Below are 18,352 nucleotides of genomic sequence, written 5' to 3' on the forward strand. Positions count from 1 at the left end.
CACACACAAAGGAGGACGACTCCTTTGGACCACTGGCCAATCAGTCATGAATACATTAAACGCAGAGTTTTCTTCTTTCTTCCGGGCTCCTGTTCAGTCACAGTAAGCCTCTATCAATATCAAACTGGCCTAAGAGGAAAGGCACATTCCTCTGCCTAGGAGAAGACATGCTCAGATCTTCTAGACTAACTGAGCAGCTTGGAGAAGAGAGAGCTCATCTCCAGGCCACGCAGTCCTGGTTTCTGTGTTTGTGCTCCCAGCACCTTGGCCTCCATGGACTGAAATGCTCGTCCACACCTGGAAGACATCTCAAGCAGGTACACATGCTTAGGAACCAGTCCCTAAGATGAGCACGGTCTTCATAAGGAGCTCAGTTGTTGCAGAGACAGGAGGTGGTAACATACATGAACTATACTCGCGGATATCAGAAAACGACATGAAACCCAAAGAAAAAGTAAAAATTAGCCTCCTCCTCCTGAAATGAGCTGCTGGAGATAAAACTGAATGTAACAACAAAGAGGCTTCAAAAGTCAGAATTAAAGGACTAGTTCTTATTGCTGAACCTAGTGCACCATAACGTTGTTCACTAGTAATCCCATGTACAGAGACAACAGGGCCATCTGTATGGTGATTCTTTCCCTAAGTTCCAGCTGTGGGTACTTCCCGGCCCACTGGTGGCAGGAAGCAGACTGCCCTTCCCTTCCAGAACCTTCTCCACTGAGAGGGAGCCCTCCTTGAGGATGGCAAACACACTCAGGGCTAAGCTCAGTGCTGGATTTGTGTGAGAGCTACCTCTGATCAAGTCCTACCTCTGATCAAGAGCAGGCAGGAAGTCATCTTTTTAAACGCAAAGACCCAGATGAGAAAACAAAACCTTGTCCAGGTAGAAGAGAAGAGAAATGGTCTATTAAATGTCCCAGTAGAATAAATCTGCAAACTGTGACCAGAAATGTGATTTTAGAGAAGGCATGAAATCAAGTAGCAGGTATTTTTTTCTTCATTTCAGCAGGTATAAAACTAAACAATACAGGAAGGAAGGAAAGTGTTCATTTGCTTTTACGAACCCAATGGAAAGCCACCTTCATTGTAGGCCTCTAAAACTCTCACTTTACAACTTTTTCTTTGCAATTCCCAATAAATGACAGAACATGAATTTATAAAAACAAACAAAAAAAACCTATAGTAAACCATAAGTTACATGCTCTGTGTTAAACTTGTACTGTAGGCTTTTAGACTACTCTGAAGCTCATCCCACCTTGAGATACAAACGATAACGTGAACTTGGTCCCACAGAAGGAATGTTGCGTATCCTATGAAAGTAATCTTATGGACAAGACACAAACTCAGTCCGACCGCTGCGGGGCAAGCAACTTTAAGAGGGGCCAAGCTATTAATACAGAGATTTTGTTTTACTCTAAAAAATAATCATAGGAAGATCATCAAGAAATTATCACCTCTGAGGATTCATAGGATAATGGATGAATTGTAACAGAGACCAACCCTGCTTAAGCTAAATTCTGCTTCTCAGTTGGAACAAAATACTCATGATAAATTCCCCTTATGCTGGTATTCTATGAATACCTCACTACCTACAAAACTACCTTTATTTCTAAAAGTATACTAATACTGCTATGTTATTTTTTCAGAAAGTTCAATAAATTAAGGCCTGTATTCCTAAAAACACTGATAAAAAAAAAACCTTCAAGAGCTGATAAGAAGAAAATGGAAAACAGGGCATTTTAGACTATGAGTTCATGTAAGATTACATGTTTTTTAAAATACTCTTGTCATTAGTTAAAGTTCACAAATCACTAACAACCCACGATCATTATGTGCACTTTTAATTCACAAAGGGAATTTGTTCTTTGTTAACCTTAGCCCTATTTTCTTCAGTCTCTTTGTTCAACTCTTTAGGGAATGACATTTTTTATTTGTATTTAAAAATGTTCTTTTTGCCTGAAAAAAGTTTTCATTAGTAATTTTCACTGACTATTACTAAATTCCATACTTCATATTGTATGTAAATTTCTGCTTCACCAAACCTACCTTACCCAACCCCATCTTTCAACTTGGCCTCGCTCCCTTTTTAGATAAAACACTGCACTTGAAGTGATCACTGGATAAAATATCTGCATCATTTTGTGCTTTGCTCCCAATTAATGCACAGGGAAGGTTGCTATAGACAAATGAATATGGATCCAACTATTAGCATAATTAATGGTTATTTTGCACTTCAGAAATGTAATGAGAGACTGGGTTCTCTGTCCTCTCAAACAACAATGAGATAATGCAATTGATTTTATTTTTGCTAGAGATTCTCTTGGAAATGCAAAACACCTAATAGAGACTAACTTAACTGAGTCCTTTAACTTGTTTCTGTACTTTAAGAAATTCACTATATGCTACTAAACAGTGACTCTCTCCTTTAACAGCTTTATTAATCAAATTAAATAATTTGTTTCTTCTGAGTGGCCACAAGCCTTGCAAAAAGAGAATGTGAATATATTTGTTACTGGATCCCAGTTACATAGATTAAGTGCAAATAAAATACCTCATGCTATTTAAGTCAGTTGTCTTTAATTGGACTATAACTACATGCTAAAAGGATCAATTTGCTCTAATGTAGCTTTTAGTCTTGACTCTCTTCCAACAACTAAATAGGTATTATTTCTAACTGCTTTAAACATTTATGTTTTGAATAGTGAAATATTAAAGTATAATTAAAGAGGTTGCATTATTCTATCTAAAAGAACATACACACAGTAATAGTCAAATTAAGTGAATAGTTCAAGTGATAAAGGCACTGAAATTGATTTGAGCTATTGGAAAGTCATCTTGCAAGTGGAACACTGCAGCACATTCATTCACTCTCTCTCTCTAGTGGCAACTGAAATTTCCTGGAGTGTGTGTTGGGAGTGGGAAGGGTGGGAGAGTTTGTTAGAGGATTAAAAACAAATGTATATACCTCTTATTTAGATGTGGTATCTGAATGTTATACATGCTTAAATCAAAATAATGCAACTACACATTTACTGTACAGAGTCAGATTTCAGGACACGAATTTCCCCCATTTCCAAAGCAATCTTCTACACAAGACTATCTGCTCCCCTCCAAAGACTACCCAGAAAGAGCCCATCTTTATTTTCTATTTCAGTAATGTTTAAAATGCTTTAAAAGGAAAGAGAATTCATGAAAGCTTCCAGGTTCATGGCAATGAACATGAGATTGCTCTCATCAGAGAGAGATGACTCCTGGGCAACCAGGTAGCACTTCCTCTTGCAGAGGGCTAAACTCCCTCCTCAGTGCTGAACAATGCCCCCCAGTGTTCAGCGGCTTACGCATTAATACACAGGCAACTCCAATACCAGATTCAGGACTCTTCTCCAGCTCATCAAATTAGAAGCCACACTTACCTCCTGTTCCTCGAGCCACCCAACCCCGCTGCATCCTAGTCTGTTTTCATGTTAGATTTGTTCATTTCCCCCAGGTTGAAATTGAACTCTTTGAACACCTGTATGAGGACAATCCCCACGGAGACGGTGGTGAAGCCACAGGCCATGCCCAGGAAGTCCACCAGCCCCACATTGCTCCACTCCCGGAAGAGGATGGCCGAGGCCAGCAGGACCAGCGTGGTGAACACGACGTAGTAGATGGCCCCGAACACGGAGGAGTCGAAGCACTCGAGCGCCTTGTTGATGTATCTGAACTGGATGATGATGCTGCAGCCGAGCACGGCCAGCAGCGCCAGGCACAGGCAGAGCGCGCGCTGGCTGGACGGGTTGTTGTGGAAGATGTCTTGGGCTGCCAGCCCGATGCCCTTGGTGGAAGGCACGGTGAAGCTCCCCAGCAAGGAGCAGATGCTGATGTAGACCATGATGTTGGTGGGCCCGTGGGCCGGGGCAATCCAGAAGATGAGCAGCAGCAGCATGAGAAGCACGATGCACAGATAGCCGACGAACACTGGAAAAGAGAGGGCTCGGTGACCAGGAGGGGTGCAGCAGGGCCCCCCCCACTCCACGGGCACCTGAGGCCAGGTGCAGCCTACCAACCCCACCGGGTTGATTCCAAAAGATTATTTCCTACATGTCAGTAAAAAGCCCTTTTCCCATTACTGACATTTTGGTAACAACCATCTTTTGAGATATTTTTAAAGACATTCAAAGGGTGGATTTTCTCACTTCAGAGTCTATTCACCAAACCCTAGACAGAATTCTCCTGGGGGTGGGGGGTACAGAGGGGTCATGTAAGGACTCTGCAGGAAACTGCAGGGGTGTGCTGGCTGCTCTAGTCCGCTGGCCGCAGGCCCGGCTCTGGGACGTGCAGACGGTTCCCCACAGTGAAAAGTCCTCCTGCTCCTGTTGCCTTGGACTCTAGGTGGAAGATATGTTTAAAATAATTAGAACCTATTTTATGTATAAAAGCAAGGAATTCTGGTATGGATTTAATACACACTGAATTTTTCAGGGCATCAGAAGTTACTTTCCGTTTCAGAGGCTCCCACTGTGAGCGGCAAGACCCGAGTGGCTGAGTCAGTTAACACAACACCGCCACGTCAGTGCATATTTGCACTTTCCCGATTCTCAGCAACTCCACACATGGTGTACACAGTCTGCTGGTTTCGGGGTCTTCTATGCTTACACCTGAGAGTTCTCAGGGGACTGAGAAGTAACCGTTATGTAATTCTTTATATTACAGACGGGTATTATGTTGGCAGCCTTGGTGGACCGAGACTGTATTCTTCTCACATCATAAAGCTGGACCAACAGGGCTGGAAATAGCTCCAATATGCACCCCAGCAAGCAGGAGATTACTCCTCCCCAACAATGAGAAAAGGAACGTGAGCCCTGTTCTTGTGGAAGGTTCAGGCAAGTGCTACAGGGCAGGACGCAGGAGGACTCAGGAACTGCTGCTTGGAGCTTGGCCTACAAAATGGGGAGGAGCATGGAGGGCAGAGAGAAGGGGGGGGGTTGGGGAGCGTACGGGGTGGGGGCAGCAGGGAGACAGGTGCAGGTGTGCAGGCTCCATGCAGGAAACGCAGCTGGGCTTTCTTTCATGGCAAGGGGGTACTATCAAGGGCTGTCCAGCTGGGACAGAACAAAAATGGTCATCGCACCAGAGTGTGATATGCCTCTGATGAAGGGGAGCGGCAAGGGACCATACCCCAAAGGCCAGCAGTGCAGAGCGACTGGAAGGAAAAGCGGGCTGAGAGGGGACAGGCAGGGGTGTGTGGACAGTGAGTCTCAGCAGTTGGATGAACGGGGCAGCTCAGAAAGATGAGGCTGCGGCCAGGAAGGCCTTTTCAGGGGATCAGCCTTAATTTGTTTTTTAAGAGAAAGCAGTACCCCTGAAAACCTTCAAGACTCTAACTTTACTTCTTTCTTTGTCAACCTTTTTTTCTCCCCCTTATCAAGCCCCTAAGGAATGATTTCATATATATTCCCCCCTAGTGGTTCACCCCTATAAAATTTTACTATCGCAGATACATATTAGACCCTTACACAGCATCCGTTCTCACAGTGAAAAATCTGAGTATTATTTTTGACTCCCCCAAACTTAATTACCGCCCTCCCTTGTTGTCTGTAGAGGTTTGTTTCAAGAACCTCCCCCCCTCCCCCGGCCGCTGGGCCCCCTATACCACAGTCCCATTGGGGAGGTGAGAGTGGGGAAAGGGGGGAGCCCTGTGGGAAGTTGTAGGGGAGCTGGGAGGGCTTTGCCACCCAGGCCCCTTCTCCAGGTCACACGTGCATGCACACTTGAGCTCTCGTGATCAGGGAACACGCCTGAGCAGGAATGGGGCTCAACCAAGGGACACTGGTGCTGGAGGGAGGACAGTGGGCCTGGGAGGATCTCGGGTTAGCCGGGACCCCTGCAGGCCCACCCTGGAGAAGGCAGCTCTTGCCACGATGCCAGAAAGGGTTACCTGGGTTGGTCAGTTTTTCTTCCAGCTCGGCCTGAGTGGTCACACTCTCAGATTTTGGGGAGTGGATAATCAGCACGACAGAACCTGCACAGCTTAGCAGACACCCCAATTTGCCCAAGATGTTGAGTTTTTCCTTCAGAAGGTAAGAGGCTAAAATGGACCTTAAAAAAAAATTCATTAAAGTTAAAATGGAACTATTAAAACAGTACTGAAGGACAGTGCCAAAGGACAGGTCAAGGTGGGGGACAGGTCGCTGTCTGTGGGTTCTCAAGACTCACTCAGGCTCACGGTGCAACTACAGTGGAGTTTATCTAACAAAGAGGAGGGTAGAGAAACAAAGAGTTTCCAAGGCCACCAGTGGCTGGCTGTCTCACCCCAGATGGTGTCCCAGCAGAAGCAACCTCTCAGAGCTCCCAAAGGCAGGCTTAGGGCCAGCCCCACTGCCTATAGGTAACCCTCCCCCAGTGCCAGCTGGGTTTGAGCTCAGCAACCCTTTAGGCCACAGCAGCAGGAGGTTCCCCACCTGCCCCCCAAGTACTTGGGTACAGGAATGGTTCCCCAGCCCTAGTCCTGGCACACCAGAGTGTGCCCTGCAGTTCTGGGTTGGAACAGGGAGTTGGGGAAGAGTCCTGGGCACTCCCATCCCTACCCTTTCCCCACCCCACACACCACCCAGCTGTAGGCAGTAGAGGCCTGTGGAGTAGGGGTGTTAACGGCATCTGTTGGATGGAGACCAGGGATGCTGCTAAATATTTACACAGGTCAGCCCCTCACTGCAAAGACTGTCCAGCCCCAAATATCAACAGTGGGATCTGAGGAAGCAAATGGAGCCTATGGGACAAAACATAAGCCACGGCACATCCAGCTGGGGAGTGTATGGGTGTTGCTTTGATTATTCTTCTCATAACTTTCCTGTAATTTGGAAACAATTTCCAAATTATGGAAATTGGCTTTAAAGCCACTTTCATAGGTGCTCTTGGGATAATTACTTTATTGAACATTAAACTCCTGCAGAGAAACGTGGATCTACACTGATAGAGACTTATTTTTTCCTTTCCATTTCCATGTAATTCTAGCAACTTAACTATTCATCATTATCAAAACTAGAACTTCTTTTTAAAAAAAGTATATCACTTTACTTTTTTCAAATCAATTTCAATGTTTTTTCTTAAATTAGAAACCTAGGTTGAAGACAGTCCTTTCACCTATAATATCTCTGGGTAAGAAACAGCTTCTGAGGACAGAGCAGCGAACATATCTGGTGAGGTGACTTAATTATCAAAGTTCATGAGGACAATTCTAAGGAAATTAAGGCATCAAGGAATTTAATTATACACACTTTACACGTTCAATGTGCAAAGATCACAGGGCAGGTCATTCATTTGCCTAATTGTTTTTCTGGAGAAAGAGTTGGAGTGTGAAGCTGGGCTGCGTGAAGCTGGCTGGAGTAGTGACTGATGGCCTCAGAGCCAGTCACACAATCCAGCTTTCAGAGGCATCCAAAATGCAAAGTGACATCACGTCACATGTGAAATTAGGTCTATATCTGGAGAAGGGCAACAAGCTGCAGACGTATTTTCCCAAAGCTTCACATGTGAAAAACATTTGTGTTTTTAGGCCACATTAGGACGTTAAGATATAAAATTAAATACATCCATCATGGATGCTCTTCTCAAGAACGTGGCGATCTTTTTGGAATCCAGCAAATTCAAAGAATCCATCAGTTAGAAACTGAGAGCTTATTTCCTGTGTAGCCTGCCTGTTTCTCAATAATTCCTTCAAAGGTAAAACGATATAAATAGGTTCACAAGAGACTACATGCTGAGTTATTTACTAAATATCTCATGAAATCATCTTTGTATGTAAGCAAGTGAAATATAAAGAAAGACTCCCTCTGTGAGACGTAGTAGCAGACAGCCTCACACTCCTCCTCCCTTTTCCTGCTCGCCCCACATCTGGGCAACCTGATAAAAAAGTATCTGCTCACACCCGGTGGCCTGTCCAAGCCCATGGTGCTTGTTGTAATTTCAAACCACCCAAAACCAGCCCGAGCATGGGAACCTCTTCCGGGCTCACCACTAACTACAACAAAAGCCCAAAGCCCTTCCTTGTGGCTTCTCACCAAACCAGAGCCCTTGTCTGTGGGGAAACCGGTCTGCTGTTAGCTACTGTGAGTCACAAGCCTTGTTTCACATGCATTGGCATCCAAGACACATTTGTCCCCAACTCTGTAATTCCTGGGGGGTGCGGGGTGGTGTCTGTCCAGAGATGGCAGGCAGCACAAATAGAACACCAACTGAGGACTTGTGCATAATGATTTCACAGAATCACTTGCCAAGGTGCTGAGAAGACTCCAGTCTAGGAATGCTTCCAAAGACGAAGGGGAGTGGACACACTTTCATTCATATTCATGTACCAAAGCAAATGTCTCAAAGAGAAGTTAATAACCCACACGGTTAAATTTGAAGGGACAAAATTAAACCCTAGAGAATGGAATGCTGCAGACCTAACTTCACTTGGCAATTTTATTTTTAGTACTCTCACAGAAACACTCAAAATGAAAAGTTTTCCAAGACCAGTAACAAACCCTAGAAATCTGACTCTGGAATTGCGGTTACAAAATGAAGGGAGGGAGCAAGGTGGGCTAAGGTGGAGTGTTAGGTGTGATGACATGACCCTGTGCCTGTGAATCACAGAGTCATAAATCAATGTTACATTTAAAAAAATATAGATGGGGCCCTGCCCTGGAGGCACAACAGGTTAAGGTGCAGCACTGCAAGCCAGCAGCAGCCGCTTCAGTGCGAGTTCGATCCCCTGCCCTGGAGCTGACCCACATGGCGTGGCAGACCTCTCCTGACCCGCCCGCTGCTCCCCCCAGCAGTGTGCTTTGTTGATCTGCCTGTTCTGCTCCCCGCTCTGTCTCTGGTGAATCCTCTCACTGCACCTGTGCCTCTGGCCTGTACCCAAGTTCTGTATGGATAAATAATTAAATCTTAAAAAAAAAAAAAAAGAAGAAGAAAAGAATATCATCTTTATAAAATACAGTTGAGAAAAAAAGTTTTCTCTATCTAAAACTCTGCATTAAAACACAGAACCCCAGCTCTTACCCAAACGGCACTCCGAGGGCACCCAAGGGAGTCACCAGGACTGTGGGGACCGCCGTGTAAGCCAGGAAGTTTCCAATCTGGCCAACAGCCACTGTTGAGAGAACCACAAAGGTATCGCTTGCAGCTACACAGCTCTCTTTTGGCCCTGATCATACAGTTGGTTTGGCAAGGTTCTGCTCAAAAAGCTGGTTCTTTTCCACTACTTGTGAGGAAGGAATTATGGGGCGCTATTTGCATGTTTAAGGGTCCTGAGGCAGGGAATAGCAGGCCCCACAGCTTCCCTGGACCAATTAGCTGGGGAGGGTAGGGGGGTGGTTTCTACCCTCTGTGGAAATTGCCAATTTGGGAATTGGCCACCCCAGATGTGTCAAAGTAGCATATGGATTATTCTGAAAAAGAAAGTCAACCAACAAGTGATATCACAAGTGATACTTTCTCCAAAGAGCTAGAATTTTCTCTGATCCTCCCCCACTGATTCCCCCTGAAAGCAGGAAATGGCTCTCTATGTGAAAGGTGTCCTCCCTGCACTGAGACAGAAACACACCCTTATTATCAGAGGCAGAGGCTGGAAGTTGTGTAAACAAGCTCTGCTGAGCTAAATGTGATCTCTCTAAACCCAAACTCTCCAGAATGTCTTTGTTCTGTGTATTCTCCCCTATTCTCCCCTATACAGACTGGCTGCGTTGGCCTTTCCTAAGGTTCCATGCTTTATGGGCCTCCATGAACACACAATTAAAGTTGCCCTTTCTCTTGTTAATCTTTATAGTGTTATTTGGCCAGCCAAAGGAACCACAAGAGGTGAGAGGGGAGTTTCCCTGAAAATTTCTCCAACACCAGCATGATGGCAGTGGGTGTCACACAGAATGTGCTTACGCTGTCTGTAAACACATTTTTGTTTCAAGAGGACTCATGCAGCGATGCCAATGTCCCCTTGCAGGCCCTGCCAGTGTCCCCTTGCAGGCCGGGGCTCGCTCCACTGCTGCTGGGGCCACAGTGACACCCTGCTGACCACCAAGTGGGAGTGAGCCCTCCCGCCTGCCACGCTGTACCAAGAGCGAGTGTCAGTCAGCACCTACTAGATCATTTCTTGCCTATGAGACCTTGGCAAATAGACCTCATGATATTGCTGAAATGTATACAGTTTTTCTTTACCATTCTGAACTCTTGTTTTATTCTTTATTTTCAAATCAGAGCACGAACCCTGATCTGGTACTTAAGGCCAAGTAAAAAACTTTCCTTCATAAAAGCAATTATATTGAACAAAAAACATGGAATTTCACCACAAGCCAACAGCTCAACCACTGATGAGTAAGCAGCAACTATTCTAAGTGCTTGGTGGGGGGGTGATGGGGGGTGGGGTAGGACAGTGTGACCCTGATAGAATTCAGGGCTACATCACAGGCAGCAAGAGCCTCTGTTAACTCATTACACCCACCTCCCCCTCTGGCGGACCAGTGACCGATCTCCACAAAGACAGAAGACAGGAAGAGAAGACTTACTTGCAATTGTGCCTGCCCACCAGACAATATCTGTTAAATACGAAGTACCTATGAAAGAAGAGATCACAATGTCAGGAAAGCATGGAGCAAGAGGTTTACAGTTACCTACATAACAGAGGACTCTTTAACATGAAAACTAAAATTGTTATAATAATGAATGCTGGGCCCTCCCTGGTGGCGCAGTGGGTTAAAGAACAGCACTACAAAGCTAGCTAGTACCCAGCCTCAGCACAAGTTCGGTTCCGGGCCAGGGAGTTGACCCACAAGGTGCAGCAGACCTCTCCTGTTGCTCCCACTGATCCCCTCAGCAGTGCATTTCAGCTTGTTCTGCCTCCCCACTCTGTCTCTGGTGAATCCTCTCATGGCCCCTGCATCTCTGGTCTGTATCCTGGTTCTGTGTGCACAAATAAATACATCTTTTTAAAAAAAAGTCATATTTTCTGTCTGGGTATCTATTGGAGTTGTAGACCAAAGGTCCCACAGCGCCTCAGTCCAGAGCTCACCCCCCCACCTTGATTCAGCTCTGCCTGAAGGTCAGAGTTCTTGCCCATCCAGACTCTCACTGAGCTGGCTCCTTCCTGGCTCCTTCCTCCTACAGCCAGGATGCCTGGGAGCCTACATCCCATATTAGTTTTCGATCAGCACAGGTATTTTTCTCTTAGGTTCTACAACCTCTTGGCTTTTTCACAGTTTTACCCTCAAGCATGGCTGTCCATACAGGTTCAGAGCCACTCACCCGAAGGAGGCACCTGTTCAACTCTATGACAAGCGCCCCCTCTCCCCCGCTGATGTTTGGACTCTTCAAGCCCTCTGTCCTCAGTAAGAAGAGGGGCCTCAGGACTGCAGACCCTGAAGATGCTGCCTGCCTCCTCTCCTCTCCTACGTGTGGGTTGCAGAGGTAAAAAGGGCTAAGCCCAGGGTCATTTTTCCCCTCATATTGGAAATCTTGAATTAACCTAGAGCTGAATGGTTGTTTAGATGGGCTGAACCAGACAGAGAAGAGCTGTGAAAATACCAAAGGGACTTGTCAGGACGATATGAATTGGCAGGGATGTTACCTAACCACGGACCTGTAGTTTCTGAAGCCTTCCCCATGCTCATACATGTGTATCGCAAATATGACTTTCCGCCACAAAAACACATGCGTTTTACCTAATTCATTTACTTTCTGACAGTAACACAGAAAAATTACTTTCACTCAGGTATATTTCCATCAGTAACAATAGAGATTACTACAGGCAAAGCCAGGGTGGAGCACTGTGTCCCTAGAGCATTAACTGCTGCTTTGACTTAAAAAAAGCCAAGTAAATGATGCTACAATGAAGCTACAGTGTAAAAACGATACTGTATTGCTTTTATAGAGTTCTTTAAAAGGGACTTACAATCAAGAACTTTTCTTTCCCTATAGGAATATGGCAGATGAAGGCATTAATTAGACCAGTTTAAGCACTCGTATTCACCAACTTCTGAATGGATTTGGTACTTGGATTTCTCTTGTATATTCATTTAAATATGTAGAACTTATTTTCCCAAAGAAACAGTTTGGTGATCTTAAAAGAGAAGAGCAAAGTTGTAGGACTTCAATTATCCAGTTTAAGATTTAGTATAAATCTACATAATCATCAGAGTGTGGAATGGCATAAGGAGAGACACAGAAAATGAAACAGGACAAAATTCAGAAATAGACCCACACATGTAAGTGAGATGATGGACTGAAATAGCAGTAAAATTCCATGGGAAAGTCTTTTAGCAAATGGTGCTGAAAGCAACTGGGTATCAACAGAGAAAACTAAACCATGATTTCTGTCTCAGTCATACATAGAAATGAATGCAAGACCACTTACTGACTGGAATGTGAAAGCTAAAGCTACAGATGTCTACAAGAAGGTACAGAAGGGAGCCGTGTGACCAGAGAGTCCAAGATTCCTCAAGCAGACGTCAGAAAGCACCAACCACAGTCAAAAAGAAAGGTAAGTTAGCCTCACCAAAAGTCAAAATTCTGTTCTTTAAAGGGTTCCATTAAGAAAATGAAAAGGCAAGCCACAGCAAAAATATTTGCAATTCCTAGATCTAGCGAATTACTTTTATCCAGAATACACACACACTCCTCTAGACCATACCACCTTTAATGAGCCATATCTCTTCATACAGGGCCCTCCCTGGTGGCACAACGGTCCATCTGCCTGTTCTGTTCCCCGCTCTGTCTCTGGTGAATACTCTCACCCCACCCCCTTGCACCACCTCTGGCCTGTATCCCAGTTCTGTAAACATGAATAAATAAATCTTAAAAGAAAAAAAAGAATAGACTCACACACACACACACACACACACAAAACACAGTCAATCAATAGTAAAAAGATAAGCTCCAAAAAACAAAGTAGAGGCAAAATCTTGAGACACCTTGCAAAAGAACACACACAATGGCCAATAAACTCATTGAAAATGCACATCATGAAGTATCAGGGAAATGCAAATTCAAATTACAATGGGGTGCTGCTGTACACGTATCAGAATGGCTAAAATTAAACAATATTAAATGCTGGGAGAATACAGAGCACCAGAAACTCTCATTTGCTGCTGATGAGAGTGTAAAATGGTACAACTATAGTGTGGAAGTGTTGAGCAGTTTCTCAAAATTTAATTACATAACTACTGTAGAATTCAGCACTGTTACCCCAAATTGTTTATTCAAGAGAAATGAAAACTGAGTCCCAAAAAGGAATAGTGTATATAAGAATTACCACTGCAGCCTTATTCTAATAGAAAAAAACTTGGAAACGATAAACATGCTCATTGACAGGGGAATGGATAGCAAATTGTGATCTACTAATTTTTAAAAGATTTTATTTATGCATACAAAAACTGGGGTGTAGGCCAGAGTTGCAGGGGTGAGAGAATTCACCAGAGCCAGAGTGGGGAGCAGAACAAGTGGATCTACTGAAATACTTTGCTGCGGGGAGCAGAGGGTGAGACAGGAGAGGTCTATTGCCCCACACGTAGGTCAGCTCCCTCACTAGGCATCGAATTCAGGCCGCAGCAGTGACAGCTGCGTTGGTTTAGAGACCAGTATGGTTTAGAGACCATACTCAGGTGCTGAAACACTGCTCAGCAATACAAGCAATGTACACAAATCCTGATGAATCTTCAAGAGATGCACAGCAAAAAATGTAGACATAAGAGAAAACATATCTATATATGTGTATACATATATATATATATATATATAGTAAGATTACATTTATATGAAGCTCAAAAACAGGCAAAACTAATTTAATCTAAGCAAATGAACATTAAAAGAATGGGCATTCTGGTGTAGGAAGGATAGAATGATAAAGGAAATGAGGAAATAATCTTACTGGGGTGCTGGTTAGACAAGTATATTGGTTTGTATAAATCATCACACTGTACCTTTAAGAGCTGTGCATCTGACTATGTATTTACACTCCAATACTTCAAAAAATGAAATTGTTTATAAACAGTTAAACCTCTAGATTAGCTCACACAACACTGACCGTCACATAATAAATTCTGTGATAAAGTTTCTCACAGTTTCTGTGGGAAATGACATTCTGTGCTTCAAAGAGAAAATGAATCCGTATAAACTGGCACTTTCTGTCCTTGCCCCACAGAGCAATAGCTTTGTTCTGTTTCCTTCATCTGTTTATCAAATATTTACTAGAGCCATCAATGACTGACTGTACAGTGGATATTTTATAACCTTAGTGGATACAGAAACTGAAGTGGAGGTCCTGCTCTTGAAGAACTTTTTTTTTTAAAGATTTATTTATGCTCACAGAACTGGGGTACAGGCCAGAGGTGCAGGGGCCATGAGAGGATCCACCAGACAGAGTGGGGAATGTAACAGATTGACAAAGTACACTGCTGAAGGGAGCAGTGGGCAAGACAGGAGAGGTCCACCACACCATGTGGGTCACCTCCCTGGCCAGGCATTGAACTTGTGCTGAAGCGGCCATGCACAGCGTCATACTGCTGCACCTTAACCCCCTATGCCACCTGGCAGGGCCCGAAGAACACCTTTGTCCTTACCCTAACTGCAGTTTTCTCACCCTCCCTCTCCTCAGACACTCAGGCTGCCCCCACCCACCCTGAGAGCAGAGAAGCCTCCTTCTGTGACAGGTACATGACAGCTGCTTGTACCTGTACTAGGTGTGCACTGTGCTTGGACAGAAAGATCTAAGATAACGAGCTCTCAGCTATGACTCCTAGGCAGGAACTGCAGCAGAGAGAATCCAGAATGTCAAAAGCCTCCAGCATATTCAAGTACACAACTCTCCCAAGACTGTCTCATGAGGCCTCTCCAGGAAGGAAAACCCCCTCAGTGCCCCACACTCTGGCACTGGTCAGCTCTCTGGGCAGCCCAATGTCCCATCCCTTCCATCTCCACCTGCTGTGCTCCAGAATTATTCCAGTATTATAACTGGTTTTCCACAGATGCCTTCACATCCCAAGCTGGTCTTGTAATCTCTCTTTTTTCCCCACAAAAGACTTGTTTCATGTCTTTTGAGCTCCAGCACTAGACATACTATTAATGATCTGTGGACTCAGTTGCTTCCCTGCTCACTTTCCATCTGTGTCATAACTGACTCCTCCAAAGACATCCAGAAGCCAAGTTAATATGTGTCTTATTCTCCTCATTTGTAAGATGAGTTATGCTGATATTGGTGATGCTGATAGCAAATAGATTGAAATGTTGACAAGATTAAATAAGTTACAACACATAAAGAACTGATAACAGTGCCTAATATTTGCCAACCATTGAATAAACATTAGCTAGTAATAATATATAACTTGAACAAATAGTAAACGTTCAATGACTACAAGAAGGAGCTATGTCTAGTTAAAGAATTATTGCCTCAAGATTGTTCCAGAAGAGATAAAACATTGAAAACACCCAGGATGGGATGGTTATCTGCAGGGGGCATGAGCTAGCAGATTACGCTATTCCTTTACTACCTAAGCAAGAACTACTTTAATTTCTATGCAGCAAACCAGGCTCTCAAGAGAACACACACCTCCCAAGTCTTCTGCTTCGAATATATGGGCTTTCAGTCGTGTTATGGAGAGATTGCTAAAGAACAGCCCATACATCACCCGTGGGGAACGTTCTATAATGTCTGTGAATGCATATAACAGCAGTAGTCTCTCCTCCCTCAACCTCCAACAGAAGGCTGTGATCAAAACCTGGCTCCCCAAAGCTGAGACTCCCTAGAAATGCTATGTGGCAATTCATCTAAAGTCGAAACTTGCAGTGAAAGGGCTTTTACAGCAGAAGCAACTATCAGGTCGCCCTTCACTCAAGAACTTTGCTCCTCGATTCTTAGCCACCTCCTCTTTTTGCCCATCTGATTTCAGTCCTTCCACAGGGTCAGCTCTGCTCCTTGTCAGGGAAGGTGGGAAAAGGTTTCACAGTAGATTCTATAACGGAGCATCCTCAATACCCACAGCAATGCCTGCCTGGAACATAAGAAGAACTCACGGATATCTGTTCAACAAATTAGAAGTAAATATATCAAAACAAGACGATAAGCCTGTCTTCCACCACCAGGAGCAATCCTGCCAGCTTGAATCAGTGGTGGGAGTGGTGATGGGTGAACTATGAAAGGAGGGAATATAGCATTTCCATTCTCATTAATTTAAAGGCATAGTATAGGGGCCTGTCTGATGACGCAAGGGGTTAAAGACACAGTGCTATCAAGCTACTGCCAGCCACTGTAGCACAAGTTCAGTCCCCAGCCAGGGAGATGATCCACATGGCACATCAGACCTCTCCTGTCTCATCCGCTGCTCCCCTCAGCAGTGAGTTTCAGTAGATCTGCCTATTCTGCTCCTCACTCTGTCTCTGGTGAATTCTCTCAACCCCCTACCCCCCACACCTGTGGCCTCCACCCCAGTTCTTGTATGCACAAATAAATAAATCTTTAAAAATAAATAAAGGCATAAGATACATGTAAATAACAGCATCAAAGATTTTTTTTTTCAGGCTAATTTTTAAATTGTCTTATTCACTAATTCCCTTGAACAATTAGCTGAGCTGAAGAAACACATTTTGTTTTACTCAGTAACCACTTGTTTTTTTATTAAGAGTTATTTATTTATGCATACAAGAACTGGGGTACAAGTGCTAGGGGTGGGGAGGGGTGAGAGGATTCGCCAGAGACAGAATAAGGAGCAGAACAGGCAGGTCGACTGAAATACACTGCTGAGGAGCAGCGGGCAGGACAGGAGAGGTCTGCTGTGCCATGTGGGTCACCTCCTGGACTGGGGATCAAACTCAAGCCCCAGTGGTGGCTGCAAATAGCTTTATAGTGCTGCGCTTGAACCCTTTGCACCACCAGGGAGGCCTGGCTGTGACAACCTCTCGGACTACAACCTACACCCTTGCCAGGACAGGTCAGATGCTCTGTGATCTATTCTTCCATTCAGATCGGTGGCATCTATGCAGTGTTGTTCTCATGGTCAGTCTGGGTGGGGGCCTCTGGGGAAGGGTGGCCACAGAGGTGAAGTGCCCTTCTCGCCCATCCTATCAAGGGCATATGTGTTCTTTATTTTTGAGTGATGGGAAACACTTTGCCGGTCACTGAAGCCCATGAGGTTGACAGGAGCTCTCTGAAGAATGTGCCACTGCCAGATGTCTACTGTTTCCTTGGAGACACATCTGCATCCTTGGAAAACCATATTGGTTTTATTTAGATTTTATATAAACACTGCAATGTTTTCACTACATAGATGAATTCTTTAAACAAATATTTGTGAACTCTCATTTTCTGTTGGGATGGCCAGCCCCTTTAATCTCTTTCCTGAAGACACTCAGAGAAAGTCTCACCCCTATTTTGGAATCTGGAGTATTCAACAAGTTTACTTCTCATAATCCAGGACCTGGCAGTCTGCTCTGGCCCGGAGAACGTTTCGACCTACTCTTGTGAGAATTCAGCTAACTAGCAGGGGAGTTTTCTCCGTCCCTCCGAGTTTCAGAGTTCCAAAGCATGAGGCTAATCCTACTTTCGGTTAAATGTCTCAGGTCTCCTCCCAAGAGGGGCAGTCAATGGCAAGGCAAAACTCAGCTACAAGGGCACTTCTCATATCACTGAAGAGTGGTGTCGAGTTCTGGGCACCCGGAAAAGACTCAGGTGGCCCATTTGGGTTTGGTTTGGTTTTAATCTGCTTTGTGTTTCCTTCGCATGGAAGATCACGTATCAGACTGTTCAAGTCTAAACCAGAGATCAAGGACCCCCCAGGAGCAACAGCCTCAGCTAAGCCGAGATCCCGCCAGAGAGGTGCGCTTCCGGGCGGGCGCTAGCCCAACTTCCTACTTCTGCACCCGCCTGCGCTCTCCAGGAGCGCGAAAGCAGCAGGTCGTGCACCCCTGGCCGGGCCATACCACAGACTGGAGGCCTGTCCTTCTGGACAGTCACAGGGCTCGCACCGGGTCGGGGGCACAGTGACAGCGGGTGGGTGCCAGTGACAGGGACGCCTGCGCTCCGACCAGAGGGCGGGTCGGTGGGCTGCGCCACGCCGGGGAGATGCGGGGGCTGGGAACCAGGAGAGAAGTTGGCTGCAAAAACCCTATAAAACCGGCCGGGGCCCATCCAGTCCCTGGGACGGCCGAAAGACAGAGCTGGCGACACAACTAACGAGGCTCGGGCGCAGGTGACAGCAGCAGGTTCCGAAGCTGCGGGAGGACCAGACGCGGCGCGGCAAGACGGTTCTGCACGCAGGGCCGAGGCTTGCGCCGCGGAGGCCGAACGTACCCCCGGCCACGCGGCCGCCCCTCCGGGGTGCCAGCCGGTCCTCGGGGCGTAAGGCCC

The 18,352-nt window shown here is 45.3% G+C and overlaps 1 protein-coding gene across 1 annotated transcript; it reads right to left on the bottom strand.

The window, feature by feature from the left end:
• Window positions 1-1,824: 1,824 nt before the first annotated feature.
• NIPA1 (non imprinted in Prader-Willi/Angelman syndrome 1) lies at window positions 1,825-10,638 on the bottom strand. The gene is made up of 4 exons (XM_004693062.2): window positions 10,527-10,638; window positions 9,028-9,118; window positions 5,921-6,081; window positions 1,825-3,960 (listed from the first exon to the last, which is right to left on the bottom strand). Coding segments are annotated over exons 1-4 (765 nt in total). The 5' UTR covers window positions 10,528-10,638; the 3' UTR covers window positions 1,825-3,448.
• Window positions 10,639-18,352: the final 7,714 nt, after the last annotated feature.

This window comes from Condylura cristata, unplaced genomic scaffold, assembly GCF_000260355.1.
Source record: "Condylura cristata isolate star-nosed mole 26May11 unplaced genomic scaffold, ConCri1.0 scaffold00035, whole genome shotgun sequence".
NCBI lineage: Eukaryota > Metazoa > Chordata > Mammalia > Eulipotyphla > Talpidae > Condylura > Condylura cristata.